The following is a 21,323-nucleotide window of genomic DNA, read 5'->3' as shown; positions in this document are numbered from 1 at the left end:
CATATGTCGGCAATCGCTGGCTAAATCGTCAAGGTGTTACAGGGCCTTAAATAGGGCTGCTCTGTCGCCTGAGGTGCTGCCAGACTGCCTTATTGCTCCATGGTAAGCAGAACGACCAATATCCCAGGCTGCCAACGTGTAGGGTTGTGATTACGACTTGGACAATATCCGTTGCCTGACGCTTCACCACACCCCCATCGCCGTAGGACTTTTTCCGGTTGAATTCGACATCTGTTTCAATAGACATCAATTTCGTTTCGTCCGTGTTCTTGTTGCATTACATTCATGCAAAAAGAGAACCAATTCCTGTGCAGTGTATTGATTAAAGTGGTGTAGGGTTGCGCACGTCCTACCACACTCACTCGGCTTCGAAATCCCTTGTCTGGTGGCAAGCATAGCGAGACAACCAGGGAACGTTTCAGCTGCAGTGGATGACCATCGTGCAAATAACTGCTGCACGAACGCTCTCTGTCTGGGCTCTCCACAAAGCCTTTTCGCAGCACCCAGTAGATACCGCAAAATTTGTTTGCAGTGGATGGCCAGTTTTGCCACACATGGGGTCTTACCGCCCTTTGACAGGTCTTATTTTTAGTCAAGCAGGGTGTCCACTCACCCACCTCACCAGGTAAGCCTGGTGGGGGAGCCGGTTTTGTCGCCGACCACGAGCAGGTAGTACCGGATTACATGGTTACCGATAGCAGGATATAAATCCCGACCTAACGGTATATACATATATAAATAAATATATACATAAACATATATATATATATATATATATATATATATATATATATATATATATATATATATATATATATATAAAACAATTTTGAGGCACTGGAAGAGACCATTGAGCCCATCAACTCTGTGCTGTATTCACCACCCATACCTGCTTAATTTGTTAATTCAATGTGGTACTAACCATTCACTTGATTTGATAACATGCACATTCATTTTTTGCTCGAGATATCATTGGGACTTTAATTTTCCACAACCAAAATGCAGCCGGGACAGCTGGCTTTAAGTCCCCATTTGAAGGCTGGCATGACATCAGAAGGGCACTTTGTAAGTTAAATCCAAGGTTGTTGGGGATCGATCTCAGATATAAAAGGCTTTGCTAGACTTGGTGAAACAATTGACTTTTATGATGTACCAGCCATGAAGGAGGGTTATCATGCTTACATGAATGTTTGAATAAAAAAAAAAAGTACACACAAGATAAAGTCACGCCGACACAACAATCATGCCTCAACGAATGGGTCATCAGTCGAACGACAACATCATTGCCATTTCGGCCTTTTGACCTCGACAAGATTCCATGTGGGACAGGCCAGTCGCATCAAGACCACCCAAGCCAGTGGGAATGCACAAGAAACATTCAACTTATAGAACCCCACAACATCGCTAACATACATACGCTGCTTGAATAAAAATTAATGTACTATACATTATAGAAAACGATAAAATATGATGGAGAACGACATTTTAAAATGAGAACTTACCCAGTTGCAATATGCTCAGTTATAATGTGTGGCATACACCAATTCTTGCTCAGGACTAAAGCATCCATTTGGCCATGAGTGAAAATTTTGATGAATCACCAGAGCAGCAAGGTGTTCTCAATCAATGTAAATATTTAAAGAAGAAAGAAAAAGCACAGCCAAGGAAGATTTGCACGAAAGGAAGTACTACTCAATCAATCTTGCAACAAACAGGATAGAGCATAACAAACTCAGGTGACGCTTCATCCATAACCCACAAAGCTCCTGAGGCTCTTAGTCCCAGCTCTGGCACATTGCTTGTGTGCAATTCCCTTCATAACCATCTTCCTGTTACATGATAATGCAAAGACTGAGAATAAGAGAGTACAGCATGTTTGTACAATATAGTGGTTCTAATTTTATGCTCCAATTTACATCTTCAAGAGATTTTGAAGACATGAAAAGTCAGCAAAGCTGGAATTATAAATAAAGTTCCTGGTTCTTTCCTGGCCAGACGCCATATTTTGTGCTCTGAGAGGCTGTCTATAAAGCTGAGGACACCTGATCCAGAATTGTCTTGTTTCACAGGATGTGTGGTGTTAATTTGTTGATGGAATATATTTCTGTATCTCACAGAGTGCCTTTGTGTTGCGTTCGGTGTCTTTGGCTGTGTCTTTGTCCAAGTCATATTCTCTTGTGGGCCTCATTGAGGTTTGTTAAAATTTATTTGCCCTGCTGTTGGCGTGTTGCCATTTTCCCCCTTGTTGCCTCACTCATGAAAGAGTTTCCAATTTGTAGAAAAAAGTTAAATATAATGAATGGTATTTTAGAATGTGATATGTGCAAAACTGGCTGTAATTGGTAATCATTAATTCTGCAAAAGTGACCAATATCCTGGAATGATCTACGTGTCCAGATTCTTGAATAAGAATGCTCCAGACAGTTTAACTAAACACTGAGGTTTAAATCACTTTTTTTTTAAATTTAAAACACTCTGGAAAAGGTACGGTTTTTACCGACACACTTAGAAACATGCACACATCCCGCCAGACAGGGCAACGCTGGTCTCCCCGCTTGCAGCGGAGATGGCACGACAAATGGGCATAAATATGCGCATGAGGCAAAACAAAAATATGCATCAAGGCAAGACTTTGGAAGAGATGAATATCTGTTTTACATTCAAACTTGGTTACATCACAAACAATAAGTAGCAATTTTACAGAATTTGAATGATAGTGTAAAAACAGGGGGCCTGGCCAACTTTGGTGAAATAAAAACAAGAAAAATAGGGATTTTGAGATGAAAAAAAAGAAAATAAGACTTTTATAGGAATTTTTAACATGGAAGAATAGGATTAACGGAATGCATTTTTTGATTTATTTCCGAATGAGACATAATAATTACATTTTTTTAATGGCCTCTTCCTCCTCTCTGGCCACCCTATCCAACCAATTTTTAATACATAGGAATGGTACATCAGATGCAGAGAGTTGTATACATACTTGATAACACCAAGATGCTGGTTGTCTATGACATTCACTCATTCATGGGTTCTCCGCAGACCAAAAAGCACTACAATTTCAGAAAACATGTCTCAAACTATTTAAAAATAAAAATAAAAAAAAGCATTTTTGACTTGATCAAGTCCAAAAAGTAAACCCAGAAAGCAATTCAAATCACTTTTGTCAACATTTCTACAAATGATGCAAACACAATCCGAATCAACAGTCCAGATGCAATTAGGAAACATCATTCTAACGTGACTTAGTTGTTTGTATAATTTGGCTTCAAACAATGATTTTCCATATCAATATTCCAAACATAACCAGGTTCCACAGTTGCTGATGCTTACAGCTACCTGCTTCTCATGTATTGATATTGTTGTGGTTGTGGTAATTCGCAAACCACCATTCAGGTCCCGTAGGTGAGATATCTCTGTAAGTACATGTGTAGTTAGCCCAAACCCGTTGTATAGAGGGAATTTATGTGATCCATCCGGGCTGTGACGCTTTGAGTTAGCCATTTTTTCTGTTGTATCTTTTATTTCAAACAAACAGCATCGCAACAACCACGCCATCCCCACCACAGCGCCAACCACACTACAACCACGCCACCTCCACCATCAACGCTACCACATCTTTGCCACTCGCCATTCAGCAGGCCCTGTGCGGTTACATCTCCGGGCACAAACAGAAACCAACGGCTATGCTCGGGGGTTTTCCCACCTGTTTTTCCGGTCGAGGTTCTCCGCGCTCGGTGTGGAGGAGGAGCGATGCAGGGGTCAAAGGTGAGAAAGGGTGGGGGCCTCTTTTTGGGGGAATAATTCCCTGGCTCCACGCCAAGACTGACTCCCCCTGGCCCCCGCACGGCGCGGGGTGGAGGGAAAGCGAGAGGTCACGCCCCCTTCGAGAGGCTTCTCCAAGAAACTCGAAGGGAGGCGGGGCTGAAAACGGGGCGGAGCGAAGGGCGGAGCCCCGCGCTACAAAAGGCGAACAGGATGGACCTTGAGGGTTGTTGGGTTGGTTGGTCAAGAGTCGTTGGTCGAGAAGTGGTTGGTCAAGAGGTCGTTGGTTGTTGGGTTGGTTGGTTGAGAGTTGGAGTGAGTGGTTAGTCGAGGGTTGGTCTTCATGGTCGTCTTCTGGCTCGAGTCGCAAGCTTGTGGTTCCTGCCTTGCTTTGTTGACCCGTGCGCGAGCGCGGAAAACATCGCCGAACGAACCTCGTCCGTTTCCCCAAAACCCCGTCCGTACACTCGAGCGGACCACACGAGCGACACGCGGCACGAGCTCGCGGAGCATGCCGGAGGGGCTCGGAGTTGCGGTCGCAGAAGGAGGACTCGACGGGATCAGGGAAGTCGCGACTTCCATTTCTTTTGGGTTTGGTGTAAACGTGTGTGTGTCGGCGCAAGTCTGGTGAAGTAAAACTGTTAAGTGTTGCCGTGTGTCAGTCTTATTCGGTAGTATCTCTGCGTCATTGTTTCTTTTGTTACATTTGCTTTTTGTGCATAATTGTTTTAATTGCTATATTTGTGCTCTCCGTGTGTCATGTAAATAAAGTGCTTGCATGTTGAATTGTTCCCCGTTTCGCTGCGTCCTTTCCTTCGTTTGAATCTCCATCTTGCTTCATGTAAAGGGTTGGTAGTGGGCTTAATACGCCCGATAATTAATCGGAACTGTCGAGGCCGACGATAACACCGCTCGGTTATCCCGATAGCACGGAACGGATCGCTTAAGCGGCCCGTGTCCGGAGTCGACCTGCGGCGAGGTGCGATCGCCCGGTCTACCAGCCGCGCGGGTACTTAGGTAGGTCGAGTTTGGCGAACAACCCTATCCCACACGGGTGGCCGATTGGCACGATCGTGGTGAGGCCGAAAGGCCCACCCGTGACTGGCTCCCGGCGTTAGTCCGAGAGGGTCACGACAGAATTGTCCGTCCGGTGGGCGACGTGCCGCGATTCGAGTCACGTGGCCGTTCGCACGCCGGCGGGCGCGAATTCGCAACAATATAAAATACACTGAATATACAAGATATAATATCCAGATCGATGACTTTACACAATTATTCCAATCACAATATACACATTTATAAAAGTATTTGCTTAAATCATAACCAACGTATAAGAAATTCCAATTCGAATTCCAGTCCAGTGTCACTATCAGTTTGTCTTCTTTTGCTTGGCAGCAACCATGGATTGGATCATGGACAGCTTCTTCTTTTCCACTTTCATCTGATCTCTGTTTTTTGACAACTGTCTGAGACACTTCCATTCTCTTCTGTGTATATTTGAGCATTGTTTCAGCTACAGCCATTTCTGTAAAATCTCCCTCACTCAAAGCTTTCTTCAGTTTCATATTTGCTTGATCAAGAAGACTGGTGCTTACCACTTATAACATATGTTGAATCGATTCTTTTTGAGCAAGGGACTCCTTGATCTTCTTTAAATCTTCACTCTTTTTGAAATTTCTGCCTCCTCCTAGGCAAGAGTTTGCACTTTTTCTCTTTCATCCCTCTCATGACTACTTTCCTCTCTTCTCTTCTTTTATTTTTCCTCCAGTCTTTGTATGTTGTGCATGTGTGGGACTGTCCCAATGACAGAAATCCTTTGGTGATTTGGAACCATTTCAGGATGGTTGCCATAAACTCTCATACCGCCTGTTGTTGCTTGAACACCATTAATCGAGCCCTCATTAAGGATTACTGTGTCCTTTGTAATGCTTTTCTCACTCAAGATGAAGGCCCTTTCCACATCACCATTTCCATGTGAGAGAGACAAACACCAACTTCACCATATTTTGCAAGATGGGATATATGCATTTGCCAAGGCAGTCCTTCAGACTGAAGACCTTTCCCCCAATACTCACCAATCCTTTCCATGATGATTTCTCTGTTTTCTTTCGTTTTTTAAGACCACTCTCCTGGTATGGTTTCCAGCTGATAGACTTTCTACTCATCTGCAACACAATCACTACCAATGGCCCTTTTCAGCTCCCTCACCAAAAACTTTTGATGGATCCAACCAACCATCCAGCAAACATCTTGCATATTTCAGAATTCTGTTGGACATTGGCAACTTCTTTTGTAGATGTTGAAAAACTGCCTGATGGAATTTTTGGATTCCCAAAAGAGCTCTTTCTTTGTCCGAAGCTTTCATCTGACCGAAGTTTATCTGTGTCCACCAATCCCGATAGACATTCTCTCAAGTTGGTCAGCAACAAGGGAAACATCAAGCAGTTAGTTGTAGGTCATTTGCCGCATCAACAGAGGATCACTTCATCACTTGCCTGATCAGCTTGCTGAGTAATTCATAAAGCTTATCCTTTCGGATGAGAATGAGTGGTTGTTCGGACTGGATGGTCAAGAACTCAGCAAACAGAGAGTAAAGAAAAGTCACAAAATACAGCTGAACTTTGATTTCTGACCGCTCTAGTTTCACCTTGTTTCTCTTGTACCTGGCTTTCGACAGATCCTATGGATGGTGTTTTGGCAGGTAAACCAAGAAGTACTCTTTGAGGGATTGCCAAATCTCAAGAATGCACTCCACAGCCAGTTCCAGTGACAGCCACTGACATTCAACATGTTTCAAAGGCTTCTTTACAGCCACCCCCAATTTTCTCTGTACTTCTTGCAGGTCAACGGGTCTTACTGCGGATCCCTTGAACCAATATAAGATAATAACCACAAATTCTGGAACATTTGTAGCATATTCTGCTAAAAGGCCCAGTCACACCTTGACGTTTTAGCCAGCTTCTGCCGATTTTTGGAAAATTTGTGTAAAACGCTGGTACACGTCGAATACGTTATGGGTACGTTTTGTATATGTTAAGACCACGCTGAAAAACACAGCCATAAGTGGTAGTATGCTGGGTTTAAACGTTGAACTTTGGGGTTTTCCTCAAATTTTTTCATGCTTGAAATTTTACGACTTATGCCGGCGTATGACTCACACGTTCCGCTACGTTGGCCATAAGTTGTAGGCACGTTATGCGATCATTGACACACGTTACTTGTAAGTTACTCATAAGTCGAAACACATCGAGGTAATGTTTAGCATACCCGAAACTTATTTCTAACCTATGAGTGACATTTTGTAAGCATGCTACACGAACGTTGTTCACACTTTGCAACACGTTACTTGAAAGTACTACTACTACTACTACTACTACTACCAACATCGACATTACTAAATTCTCTTGAACTACTACTACTAATAACATCGACATCATTAAATTCTCTCGAACTACTACTACTACCAACATCGACATGACTAAATTCTCTCGAACTACTACTACTACTGCTACTACTACTACCATCGACATCACTAAATTCTCCCGAACTACTACTGCTACTACTACTAACATCGACATCACTAAATTCTCTCGAACTACTACTACTAACATCGACATCACTAAATTCTCTCGAACTACTACTACTACTACTACTACTACTACTACTACTACTACTACTACTGCCACTGCAACTGACATCTACTCAACATGGAGTCTGGAAAAACTGACGGGTTCCTCTTGTGAAGCCCATTTGTATATACCAATTCCCCTAAACGCTGCCAATACGCCATTATACGGTAGCTGAAAGTTAGAAACACGTTCAGTAAGTTCTGTGGTCGTCCGGAAGACGTCAATCAAATTCGTCTACATACGCCAATGTGCGTTTGAGATACGTTACACATAGGTTCAAAGCACGCGACTCATAGGTTCAAAGCACGTTACTAGTAGGTTAAAAATTAAGTTTCGGGTATGCTAAACATTACCTCGACGTGTTTCGACTTATGAGTAACTTACAAGTAACGTGTGGCCGACGTGTGTAAACGATTGCGGAGCGTGCCGAGAACTTATGCCAGCGTATGCGGAACTTGTGAGCCATACGTCGAGTACATCATAAAATTTTCAGCATGCTTGAAATTTCACGACGTACCACGTAATATGCCAGCGCACTTCATTGTTTTTCATCGTGCTCCTAACGTATACACAACTTACCCATACCGTATTCGACGTGTCCCAGCGTTTTAGACACATTTTTCATTGGTCGGCATACACTGGCTAAATCGTCAAGGTGTGACTGCGATGTTGACACTTCCAATTTTCAGGCGGTTATGATTTAAATCGGCGAGCGGCAGGTTTTTAACAGAGAACGCCACGAGTTTGTCAGCGATACGTGCAGCGCACTATGACCAAGTTAAACTATCGTTGGGCATAGGTTGTGAACGCTGACAACAGGCTAAGGATTCGTTGGTATACGTTATCTTTAACACAACGAAACGTTCTGTGCCCGTTACTAATACGTTATGCATACGACCAACACGTTATGAATACGACCAAAACTTAAAAAAACCTCAAAACTTCAGCGTACGCCAACGTTTTACATGCATTTTTATACGTTGCCATTCCAACGTATACGTCAAGGTGTGACTGGGTCACACCAAACGTCAAGGTGTGACTGGGCCTTAAGCCTTTGGCGAATGCATTATGTACTATGTAGATATGTAGAGTACATGTTCCTATGTAAAGGAGCTCAGGGCCTCCCACATCAAGTTTAGGTTTGTTGATCATCCTCCATACAGTGGTGATTGCATTGGGTCCATCACTTCCAAGCATTATGATGTCCTTCAGCTGCAGGTTTTATTCATCTTCTTGAATAAAATTTCATATTCATCTTCTTGATCTTCTTGAATTGGTCTTCACCAGTTGCATGGTCCTTGAGATTCATATTCAAATGATGGTCCAGAACTTGTTCTCGATTCTCAAACTAGTATTGCACTTTCACTTTCAGCTGCTTCAAATTTTGCGCATTTGTTGTCTCGTCATACATCAAACTGAATCCAGCATCTGACTTCTTCATGTCATTAATAATGATATTCTGAAAATACTTTGCCAAAAATTAATAAATGAACATCAGGGAGACATCACCTTTGCTTTACAAAAGATACCCGATCATCTGTCAAATATATAATTATCCACATAATAAATGTGTGTGTGTGTGTGTCAGTTAGTCTCCTCCATAACTCCAAAACCATGAAATCTAGCAGCCCAAAACTTTGCATGCACATGAAGGGAACTCCAAGGGAGTGCATGAATCAAAACTGGCTATTTGGGTAAAATTAAACACACCTTTTGAAGATAATTAACGGCTTACCTTCATCACCTCAACTTCACCTCGCAGGGGTCTTCAGCCACCATTTTGATTCAGCCAACTATAAATGCATTGCCTTGAAACAGGTCGTAACCGTTTCTGTACCATCGAGCTTCAAACCCACGAATTGCTGTATACATTGCTAATCGCTTGCTAAGCCAGCCGTTCCTTATCAACAGATGTTGTAATCCATGGTGACACAGTGGTTGCTTCAACCATTTCGTTGGTGTGCTTGCTTGAGTGCTTACGCCACTTGGTGTGAACTCTCCAAGCTGCTTGGTTTGAATCATCTGGTTTTTAAAAATCATTCTATATGACAGACCCTGATTGTGTATTTCAAACCCAGACCCTGACATTCACAGTCCCAACATATGAGGGTTCCGCGTATTCGAGGTTGATAATTTGCGACATGCTCCTACATTTGTGGGAAATTTCTCCGCGTATTTGCGGTTTTTGCAGTGATTTTTTTTTCCACGAGTCATGAGCATAACACAGTTCTAAAACATATTGTTGCGAATTCGCACCCGCCGGCGTGCGGACGGCCGCGTCACTCGAATCGCGGCACGTCGCCCACCGGACGGACAATTCTGTCATGACCCTCTCGGAACAACGCCTGAAACCCGCATAATGGATACAATTAACAAAACACACACACACACACACACACACACACACACACACACACACACACACACACACACACACACACACACACACACACTAATACTTTAGAGACCTGGGGCAGGAGCATTTAAAACCCACGCTATCTACCTGCCAAAGGTCTGCCTGCATACATGCATGCTCGTCGGCTAACTCCGAATCTGATTCGTACATGCTCCAGTCCCCTCGAAGGGGGAGGGTTGGGGGAGGTGTGGGAGAAAGAGAGAGGGGAGGGGGAGAGGGATTCCAGCAGATGTGACACCCAGATTAATGTCAATCCAAGAGACGGCACCTGCAGATTAATGAAATCACCCTACCTGTGAAACACTGGGATGACAGTTTGTAGCTGGATTGGGATTCAAACCCAGGCTACATAACTTAGAGAGAGCGTACGTACTTCTCGGCTTTCCTGCCATAATGTGGTGATTCATTACTTTAGAAGAACTGAAAACATTTTTTAACTCATTGTGATCATGCAATTTATTTTGCTTTCCTACCTCCAATGTCAAACCATGGTATCACGATTGAAGCTTGAAGAACATGCACCAAGTTGCTTCACAAAGCACTCCACAAAACAGTTGAAGAAACTTTTAAAAAATGAAACATTTAATTTTTATTTGTATTTATCTGTGCTGAAGTGATGGCTTGTATAATGGAAGATTGCACAAAAGGGGGAACGTTGGGCAAAATATCATTTCGCATTTTCAGTGAGCCAGCCACCACCTATTACACCGCAGAACAACACGTGGCCAATGCAGCGAGTGGCCGTGACCTTTGTTCAAGTCGAATGATATAAAGCATTCAGTCACAATGCGAATATTGTAGAGCGCTCGCCAAGTGTCTTAAGCACTCCAATGAAATGGTGGATAAGGAACGGCTGGCTTGGCAAGAAATGATCTGTCATATGAAACAACTCCTGGAGACACCCAAGCAATCTCCGAATTAGACAAATGAACACTATTTTAGGAGTCGGAACTACTGCTAAGTTCAACTCTGGGGCCTAAATTTTGTAATTCTCTGCAGTTTAAGAGATTCTCGAGGTTATGGCATGTGCAGAAATGAAATAAAGCAACGAACGCTCGTCTCTCCGGGTGTTTATAAGCATTGCAATGTAACCAGCAATTTGTAGAATGATGAACAGGGCATTTGATGTAATATGAGTGAGGAAAGTGAAAAAAAAAACTTCATCGTTAATAAATCATTGTGGCCTGATCCAAGTCAAGGCATGTTTGAGCAGGCCAAAAAACATGGTGGCTTCAGACCCCAGCAAGGTAACCCAGGATATACATTAAGACCCCAGAGGGTAAGGTAGCCAAAGATATGCCTGATAAAGGATATAATTAAATATGGCTGTTAATTATCTTCAAAAGGGTTGTTTTAAATAAATAACCCAAACACTCAATTTTCACTCATGCACTTCCTTGGAGTTCCCTTTGTATGCATGCAAAGTTTCAGGCTGCTAGGTTTCATAGTTTTGGAGTTATGCAGTAGACACACTGACACACACATACGCTGACACACACACACACACACACACACACACACACACACACACACACACACACACACACACACACACACACACACACACACACACACACACACACACACACACACACACACACACACACACACTACGATCGATGTTTATTTCAATTGTAATGTGTTTATTTGTGGCTGTTGTCGATCTTCCTCTTTATTTTCTTGAAGCCTTGGAACCAAACCCCTGCTTTTCAAATGGCCCTTGTTTTCCACAATCACGGTTTTAACTATCGCGACATTTTCCAGAAACCTAACCCTCACAATATTTGAGGACTGGGAGACTTGTAAAATGGAGATAATCCACAAACTCTTCCTTTAAGTTTCCAGATTTCAACTCAGGGTAAATGAATAAATTTCATGGTGTCCTTGGGATGTGTAACGATTGATCCATTGCGCATGCACGACCGCACACACGCACAGAAGATATATGTACATTTGAAATGTGATATCGGGAAGCTTGGAAACAAGATTCAAATGCAAGTCCACAGTGGAGGTTTGAGAACAAACTTTGCCTCACCTTTGTGCCTTCAATGCGATGCTCATGGTGGAACTTGTGCCCATTTTTGAGCCAGCGGATGGTAGGTAGCGGATATCCTGTAGCCGCGCATCGGAATCGCACTGTGTTTCCAGCGGGTACAGCATGCAGTCGTTTATCCATTCTGTCCATGTGCGTCCAGCGTGGAGGCTCTGTTGGTGGTATCAATTATTAAATAGCCAGCATTCCTTGGCCCTTTTTGATATCCATGAAAACCTATGTCGTTAATGGGAGATGACAGTAATGAGTCAATGAAAAAAGTCGACCAGAGGTATTGACTTACCACCCACAAATAAATGATCATCCGAAGGGATTTCACTGCTGCTTGGATTGTCAGCCATTGGTGGGTCTGTACAACACGGGATGAATGCTAATTAGGATTAGCTGAAATATTATCTCACACATGTCGTTATATCGATGATATTTGTGTTGTTAACTATAATTTTTTTGATGGGGAGCTTCACAAAATTTATCCAGATCGTCTGATTGCAAACTGGAATGGTAATGATTGTACCGTTGCTGCATATCTGGATGTGTTGGTTAGAGTCGGACAGAATGGCTTTCGTACAAGTGTATATCATAAGGTTGATGAATTCAGTTTCCCTGTAGTCTTGCACCAATTAAAATTGGTGACAATGTCTTTTCATCTCAGCAACTTACATTTGCAATAATTTGTTCAGTAAAGGATGATTTTGTGGAACATGCTGAGAAGGTGGTTTTTTTTCCATCATGTTAAACAGAGGATATTTGGCTGATTGTTTGATCAAATCTTGTGAGAATGTCTTTCGACTCCATTGTCATGATTTGTTAATGTTTGTTTGCTTTTCATGTCAATAAGTTCCTATTGCATTGCATTTGATGTAATAATATTGAATTAATTAAATTAGTGAGGTAAATGCTTCAATTAATATTATTGATTAAGCATATTTATGACTTACGAAATCTAAAGATTTCGTAAGTATATTGATGCCTTCCGTTTGTTTGTTTGTTTGTTTGTTTGTTTGTAGGCACGATAACTCGAGAACGGAAGAAGCTACCAATGTCAAATTACACCACGTGATTCAGGAGGGTGATGGCTAGTGCTGATTAGATTTTGGTCAAAATTGGTCAAAGGTCAAGGTCACAGCAAGGTCAAATATTCGATTTTTGATGGTTTGGTACAGATAACTCGAGAACGGAAGAAGCTACCAATGTCCAATTACACCACGTGATTCAGGAGGGTGGTGGCGAGCGCTGATTAGATTTTGGTCAAAATTGGTCAAAGATCAAGGTCACAGTGAGGTCAAACATCCAAAACATTCGATTTTTGATGGTTTGGTACAGAATCATCTTAGAAATTTCTGGTTTGCGTCGCTACGTTCTCTCGAGACAGCTTTTATTAGACAAGGTCAGTGGTCAAGTTGACGATTTCGTAAGTACAAGTCTATGACTGCTTGTTTATTTATTTTCGATAGTATTGTTGCGGAAATGGCCCTTCGTGTGTTATTAAATATAGGATTAGCCCAGATTCCCCCTCAAATACATGTTTAGCCAAGTTGTTTGGTAATTGGACATTACATGTGTGTCGGGAGGTGTAGCAGGCTGTCCATTATTCCTACAGTGGTGTGCCGAGAGGCAGTTTTCTTCTTCTTCCTTCCCCCCTCAGAATCATTCCCCGCCCAACGCTCTGAGAGTGTCGGTCGGCGAGACGTGATGGCAGCCCATTGGTGGCGAGCAGCTGCAATCTCGAGCGATGGAACGATCACGGGTCCCTGGGGGAGGGTCCAAGAGAGCGAGCGCCGGGAAGGCAAGAAAAAAAACGACGAGTGGGAGTCGCGATCTGCTGTGTAAGGGACGGCTGTGTCTGTCTGCGATCTGCTTCATGAAAGAGGCAGGAGGAACTGCATGAGGGGAGTCGGGGATCGACTTTTATGAGGTCCTCGACAGGTTCATCCAGAGTCCAGTGACGGAGCCTCTGACTGTCCCTACTCACGGCACGGCTCGACACGTCTTGTAATCCCGTCGATCCGTCTGCGGAGCCCAACACCCCGATTTGGCCTCATCTGGTGAGCAGGCCAGGCCTGGATTTGTATGCTGGACCTTGTGAAAAGCCAGCAAGAGCACACCGTGGATTTCCGCTCTTGTGCCGTCGACCTTACAGGGGCTGAACATGCTGAGGCTGCGTGCGTGGGCGGTGCGACAAAAGGACGTAACCCGTAATCCCTTCGAAACCCATAGCTCCCTAGTTAAGAGCGGGTTATAGATTAATTATAACATTGTCATGAATGCTTTGCTTGTGTTGTGTTCCCCGATGTGTCCCCAATAAATCTGGCTGATTCATATGAAAGTTTCCGCGATTGAGTTTATTTTTGCCGTGCTGAGGAATAATTGTTCGATTTGTATTTAAAACCAAAATGGTCACGGACTGGCAGACTTCGCTCGGTCTCTGACAAACCCAGTCTGTAACCGGGTTCTATTTCCTCAACTGGCAAGGGACAGGTGTATTTTGGTATCGTGAGGCGCGTAACCCGAGACTTGTGCCGAGCCAGCCGGCGTTATAAACCCGGAGACGGCGGTGCTGTTAAGTGATGCCGAATCTTCAACATTTGGCTGTCAAGAGTAGGGTGCGAATCCCGCCACCGCCGAATCTTTTACAGTATTATGTAATGGAGTTATTGAGATAAAAATAAAATAAATAAATAAATAGTGTTTATAAAACATTATAAATAAGCATTAAGATAATTTGTTGGTTGTTGCTAGGATACACAGTGCAGCATTTTAAAATTGGTTATTAATGTTTGAATATTTAACAGTTTGAGTCAATGGTTAAATGGAGGTGCTGTGTAATGGATAGGCCTATCAGATAATATCTTTATCGCTTAATTTATTATCATATAAAGTGGTGCATGATTAAAGTTATTCATATGTAGTAATGTTTAAAATAAATGTAATAATTGAATAAGTTTGAATAAAGATATTTCATTGCCGTGTTGACTGACTGTCTGGACACAACTTTAAAGTTATGGCCCATTGATGTTGAGTAATCTACTGAAATGGACCTGAGGCCAGGCTTGTGGATCTGCCGTTTGGAGAGGATCTGGGCTGAAAGGATCGAAACCTCGATGAAAAACGGTGCCCAGCTGATGATCGGGCAGCTGGGAAATCAGTCTTCAGGTCCTTGGTGCTTCTAGTCTTGCTCTACGGATGTGATCTGAGATGGCGACTTAATTCCTTTGGTACCAGGTCTCTTTGGAGAATCCTTGGCTATCACTGGTCGGACTTTGTGTCCAACGAGAGGTTGCTGAGAGAGACTCAAATGAGATTTGTTTCCTGCATAGTCCGTGAGCATCAGCTACGGCTGTATGGACATGTGGCTCGTTTTCCTGACGCTGATCCTGCTCACCAGATTCTCTCAGCGAGGGAGCCTCGTGAGTGAAGGAGGAAATGGGCCGACCACATGCCTCATGGTTGCAGCAGGTTGATCAGCATCTCAAGGAGATGGGGATGGGCCAGACATCTGCCTGTGGGATGGCCAGACAGAGGCCCCTGGAGTACCAGCAGAAAGTGGACGCAGCGACGCGCTGCTCTGGCGCATGCTCTCATACCTGACCTAACCTGATGTGTTAGCAATTTCAACAGATATGCAGATAAGTAACGTGACTAATCATTCTGACTGTTTTTACTGCAGAAAGAAAAATGATTGATTGTAACATAACTAAGCATCCTGATTCTTGATCCTAACTAAACAAAAGTAACAAAAGAAATCATATAAATATTAATAATACAAAAACAATATACGAAAGTAACTTGCCTACTGTGACTTCTTAGATTGTTTCGTTTTGATGAGAGTGGCCATGATGGGTGGAATACTTGCTGTTTTTGAGTTCAGTGATAATTTGATATTACCATACTTTTTACAGAGCATGGTGCTACCAAAGCAGATGGTTTGAGCAGATGCACTAAACAAAACGAAAATAAAAAAGATATAATAATATCTGTCTTGATAATTATAATAGTTACATAAAAGTATTGAACAAAATATCAGCACACGGGCCGGTTCAAAACATGTCATGGGCCTATCTGCAAGAAGTTCCCGTATGTCTTCTTTACGTGATACAAATGATGTCGATTGACCAAAAAAAATGTTGCAGTAATCCACATTTTCAAAATTATACGGCCTTGGAAGGTATGCATCCCAACAATATTTATTCAGGCCTGACATACCGGTGAGAACAGTCAACCAGGCTGAGTTGTAGCTCAATCCAGCAGTATTGTCAGCAAGGCACATGTATTTTCCTGCATTGACCAGGCTCACATTGTATAGTCGCAGTAGCTGCATATCTCCACTATCAGATGTTCGACCAACAGCATGCTAAGGAGGAAGGGGAGGTGGAGACATTGTGGAGGTGTTCGGGGTGGACGCAATTTTATATTATGAAACATATAATTGGCCCATTAAATGGCCCATTAAATGGCCCACAAGCTGCATTATATACTGAAATGCAAAAGAAACTTACCACTTGTTTGAAATGTAATAAAATTGTAACAGTTCAAAATAAAACAAACAAACAATTGCGAATTGAAACATTGGCATTTTATTGATTACATGTCAAGTTTTTGACCAAGATACACCATCTCATAAGTTTGTTCTACAGTACAGAACAGCACAGGGTGCAATGTCAGTCCCCTTTCAATAGTGTGTGTGGCCACCATTGTTTTGGATACAGGCAGTGCATCGTCGGCGCATACTGCCTCCCAGTCTTTGGATGGATTGCTGCTGGATTCTGTCCCACTCAGTCCTCAATGTCTGAAGCCATCTGACTTAGGACCATCTGCCTGTCCGGCCTTGCAGTGGTGACTATTGGCCTCCCTGATCGAGGTCTGTCATCTGCAGAGTTGTGGAGGGTGTCTGTCCACCAGGGCCGATATCATCTGGTGTGAACAGCCAAGGCGACGTGCCACCTCACGGTAGCTCAATCCGCCTTGCAGTATGCCAAAGGCACACTGCCGTTGATCCCTTGACAATCGTGGCATGTTGATTGAAATGCCCATTTTGCACTGGCCTTTTTAAAGCCAATATCAAGACATCACGTGCAGCTCATTAAAATCATCCCGTACGCCTTGGCTAATCACTGACAGTCAAAACGGCTGTTCAACAACTGTGCTATGAAGTGACCATTGAAGGTTCAAGTGACCATCTGTGACCGTTTTGTCTGACAGTGAGGACACTATTGTCCACAAATAAGTTCACACATTTACTACACGCAGTGTGAGTGTTGATATTTGAAGGTTTAAAAGGTGGTAAGTTTCTTTTGCGTTTCAGTATATGTTTACTTTTTCTTGGAATAAAGGGTTACCACATAATGCAGCATTTACTGAAAGACTCGAAGCACAAGTCATAGATCAACCATATGAGACGAGTATGGTTGAGTAAAATTAATTTTGGAATCAAGGATCGATCAAACCATGCTGAGAACTGTTGGTGTGACATTTCCCAAATTTCAAACCAGTACACTGGGTTGGCAGACACGTTTCAATGCAAAAAATAAATCTGCTTCTTGTGCCTACATTTCTAAGAATAAGGAAGTCCAGCTCACCTTAATAACTTCAAAATGAGGTTGTCTCTCCAAATTATTTTTGCTGCCATTCACCTCCACGTGCTTTAGCCACTTGATGAGTGGCTTTGAGCTGCTGTATACCTTGCACCGGAACTCTACGTCAGCACCCACCATCACCGTTTTATTGGCTGGAAGGCCTGGTTCCAGGATAGGCTTATGTTGTGCTACAGGCCATAGGGGGGAAAGTAAGCATTTTGGAATGCGTTATTAATCTTCCGTTAGTTTAGAAAACAAGAGCATCTTAAAAATGAACCACAAAAATGAAAAATGACCTGTACATGCTGGATCTGACAAAAATCCTGCTCCCATGGTACATACCACTAATCTCTAGATCGTAGATCATGATATGGTATGTGTGAGTGAGGGCGCCAAATTGATTGGACACCATGCAGGTATAATTCCCCGCGTCTGAGGGTACCACAATTTTTATGACAAGTTTCCAATGCCGAATCAGGATCTGAGGGGAGGGTGTGGGCCAGGAAGGAAGAATGATTAAAACATTATTGGAGGTAACAGTACTCAAATAAGGAATGAGGAATTCCAAAAGTAGAAAGAAGGACTTATGATTTTGTTGTTGTAACCTGACAATGTTTTGGACCATGCTACAAACAACTGGATTATATTGGGAAGAGAATGCATAAATGGATTAGGGGGTTTGACTTGGTGGTGCCCAAAAGGCTAGTTGGGCAGCATCTTTGGAGTTTGGTTAGGATGCTGGCACAAACTGGCATACTCTTGCGAAAGACACAATTGGATCTTATATCAACCAGCCAATGCTTGCAGACAGAACTCTGGCTTAACCTCCCACTCGACGGATAGCACTCATCAATTCAACACCCTGCTTGTGCAGCACCAAGTTTTCAGTTTATGGTTGAGTGAGGAATTAAACTCAGGTTAGATAGCTCAATGGCGAGTACACCAAGTCTGAGTTGTTCTGTCAGCCTAGGACTCGTGAAAAATAGAGATGCACAAGTGAAGAAATAAAAAAGCAAAAATCAGATGAAAAAAATCAGATGTCATATTCCAGATCAAACTTAAGAGCAAAAGGGGTATAAGTTCCGCAGGCTCAAAGAACCAGAGGATTTTGGGAAAGAGTAGGGATAGAAACGACATTATGCAAAACAATGAATGGGAAAAACAAGCAGCACCTAATGAGATTACCGTGACCACAGTATAGAAGACCATTCACAAGAAGTGGAAAAGTAACAAAAATTTTGCTGTCTAAAGTTGCAGTCAAAGAGAAGGCATGTTATTCCAAAGGAGGGTTTTATAATTTGGAGAGAGTTGCAAGAAAGTTACAGGCCATATAAGTCTATGCAGGTTTTTTCCATTCAAATAAATGTTAAGCCGATGAATCCTTGCCACCAGTGCATGAAAACGGATGTGTACATTTACAAAGGACAAAAAGCTTTTTGAAGATCGAGTGCACGTGGAACTAATGAAATATGTGGTTTCATTTGGAGGCTTTCATGGCGTTTCCTTCCATTTCTGTCGAAAAACCAACCCTGTTGCCAACGTCATACCTGGAACCCATTTTATATGAACAAAGGACATTGGGGCAAGCTGCGTTGATGGTGTGCGAGTGAGTGACCAAAAATAATTCACAAAACAATATGCTTCGTAACATCTTAGAACCAAGTACGTCGTGGAATGGGAAAAAAAAAACATTACAAACAATGCAATCATAAAATGTCTCCAGTTTAAATGCAATCAGGGATAAAATATGGGGAAGAGGTGGGGGGAGAGGGGTGGAGAAAGCAAAATAAAGTTGGAAGTAAGGAGGAAGTTTGGGATAAGTGATATTCAAAACTATACAGTTCTGTACATTATAAAAGCGTCAAGAGCCACAGGACGTTAATGCAAGGAGACAAACTTTCATCTATGTAAGGTGGTGCTTGATATGACAGCAATGTTCAGATAAAATAAGGCCTCAATGGAGATTTGTACAGCATGGTTAAAAGATGAGTTGAATCCGGGCACAGGTCCGTTTCAATTCAATGAATCCGGCACAGGTCCATTTCAAAGGATATTAAAATTTGGTCCATCTGTTCTGATTGGCTTCCAACTACTTCCGAGAAGAAAAGGTGGTGGATGAGGGATGGTTATAGGCAAAAGCTGCTCCAAGTAGATGGTAAGACACCTGCTCACCACCTGTGTCTTCACAAGAGCAAGGCAGGTGCACAAAGTCAGGTCACAAAGGGCAGAAGTTCTGCAGGCCATTACCAGCAGCCTTTGCTCTCATAAGCCAAGCAAGCTACGAAACCGCAAGGGCCTTTGTAGCAGAGGCCGTTTCATGTTACGAACTGACCGAGGGGTCAAGCCATCAATCTTTTAACTTTCGCCCGATCTCCTGCCAAGCAGGCAGACCTTTCAACATTTCACTTTCTTCAACACTCATTCCACCTACCTCATCGACACAACACTCAAATGGAACCCATCCAACATGAAACAGCATGGCCGGGAAACATTGCATTAGAGCTAGACTGATGACAGGTGGCATCTCTGGCAGCAACAAAAAGACCACTTATTGAAAGATAAACATTATGTCATACAAGAGATTTTTGGATAATCATTTTAGCCAAAAGAAGAGGCCATCTGAGCAAACCAGGGAAAGTTTGTCAATAAACAGCATTGGCTAATTTGCAGCAAAGTGGCCCATACCAGCTTGTCTCACCTGGCTGTGTCCACGGTGTTGAGATTTTAGTTTAATGCCATTATGAAACCAGATGATGGTGGGTCGGGGATTCCCTTTAGCTGGGCAGCGCAGTACGACTTTCTTCCTCGCGGGCACAAGAAGAGACTCAATCGTGAGATTGTGTGGAGCTCTCCAGCTCGGTGGACCTGCAGAGCAAAACGACGAACAAAATGCCCACAATGATGTAATAATCCTGAATATTTCGCCTTCTAGATGAGGGCACATACTTTCTGGGAACCCCTTGTAACCAACTACACACTGATAGTGCGGCATTTTGTGAGAAAGTGATGATGGAGGAAGCGGAACGTTGCACAAGACGAAAGGTGTTCATTGTAAAATAGTTAAAACCCACCCCCGTCTGGATCATCGGCAGGCTCATCCACTCCATCATCGCCACCTTCATCATCGCCCGATGACGATTCTAGAAACACAAGGAGAGATGGATTGTGTTGAAAGAGCACAGACAATTACTGGCACCACCATAATACAAATATCATTCCAAAAATAAACGATTGATCGAACAGTTCTGCTCGTACAGTTTCAGTGAAATTCCATCAAACCAAAAAGTGGTGAAGAGCCACGCAAGCATTCCACGCTTATGGCTTCCAAAGAATTCCAAGGACATATTAAGGATATTCATCAATACAATCGCTAGAGGGCTGCTTGCGTCCATCCCTTACAATGCGCTCTCCTGGATCAAACGATCGCATCTCCGAGTTGCAAAGTACTTAGGGTTGGTTTATTATTCACTCGTATAAGTGGCAGTGAAAGTTATGCAGCCATCACATTTAAAAGACCAACAAGCTGGGTTTTCTATGAAAGCCCCCGACATAAACTCTTCTGATGTTGACAACAATTTTGCCGTATTTGGGTAAGCTCGAACCACAACACTTTTGAGTCACTGAACCTGCTGTTTCCCTTCACATTTTCCCACTCATGGTGATTACTTTCCCTTCACATTTTCCCACTCATGGTGATTACTATTACCTCAGTCAACTTCGCCACCCCCCAAAAGTTAATGTGTAACCCTCCCCTGGCCCTGATATCTCATGGCTGGGGAAAACTCTCAGCTGTCATGCCAGAGTGCACCAACCAGCCTCTGCGCGAGCTTTGCTATAAGCCTGCCAGCACACTAAAAACCACAGATGCAGGCTATCGGACTCAGACA

General features: G+C 42.9%; 1 protein-coding gene and 1 pseudogene across 7 annotated transcripts in view; both read right to left on the bottom strand.

The window, feature by feature from the left end:
• LOC147015702 (fibroblast growth factor receptor 2-like) overlaps positions 1–21,323 on the bottom strand; it is a 131,672-nt gene that overhangs the window by 32,075 nt on the left and 78,274 nt on the right. For all 7 annotated transcript variants that reach the window (XM_085848112.1, XM_085848113.1, XM_085848111.1 and 4 more), the window contains exons 3-9: positions 20,508–20,576; positions 20,135–20,301; positions 17,779–17,917; positions 17,440–17,624; positions 16,067–16,214; positions 12,147–12,212; positions 11,846–12,015 (exon numbers count right to left, since the gene is read on the bottom strand). In XM_085848112.1, the coding sequence (XP_085704238.1) occupies positions 11,846–12,015; positions 12,147–12,212; positions 16,067–16,214; positions 17,440–17,624; positions 17,779–17,917; positions 20,135–20,301; positions 20,508–20,576 (944 nt within the window). The remainder of the gene's footprint in view (positions 1–11,845; positions 12,016–12,146; positions 12,213–16,066; positions 16,215–17,439; positions 17,625–17,778; positions 17,918–20,134; positions 20,302–20,507; positions 20,577–21,323) is intronic.
• LOC147015703 (uncharacterized) lies at positions 876–10,202 on the bottom strand (annotated as a pseudogene).

This window comes from Eptatretus burgeri, chromosome 12 (genome assembly GCF_056783735.1).
Source record: "Eptatretus burgeri isolate ZD-2024b chromosome 12, Ebu_testis_v1, whole genome shotgun sequence".
NCBI classification, from domain to species: Eukaryota; Metazoa; Chordata; class Myxini; order Myxiniformes; family Myxinidae; genus Eptatretus; species Eptatretus burgeri.
The sequence above is the reverse complement of the archived record's forward strand: the minus strand, read 5'-3'. Positions and strand labels throughout refer to the sequence as shown.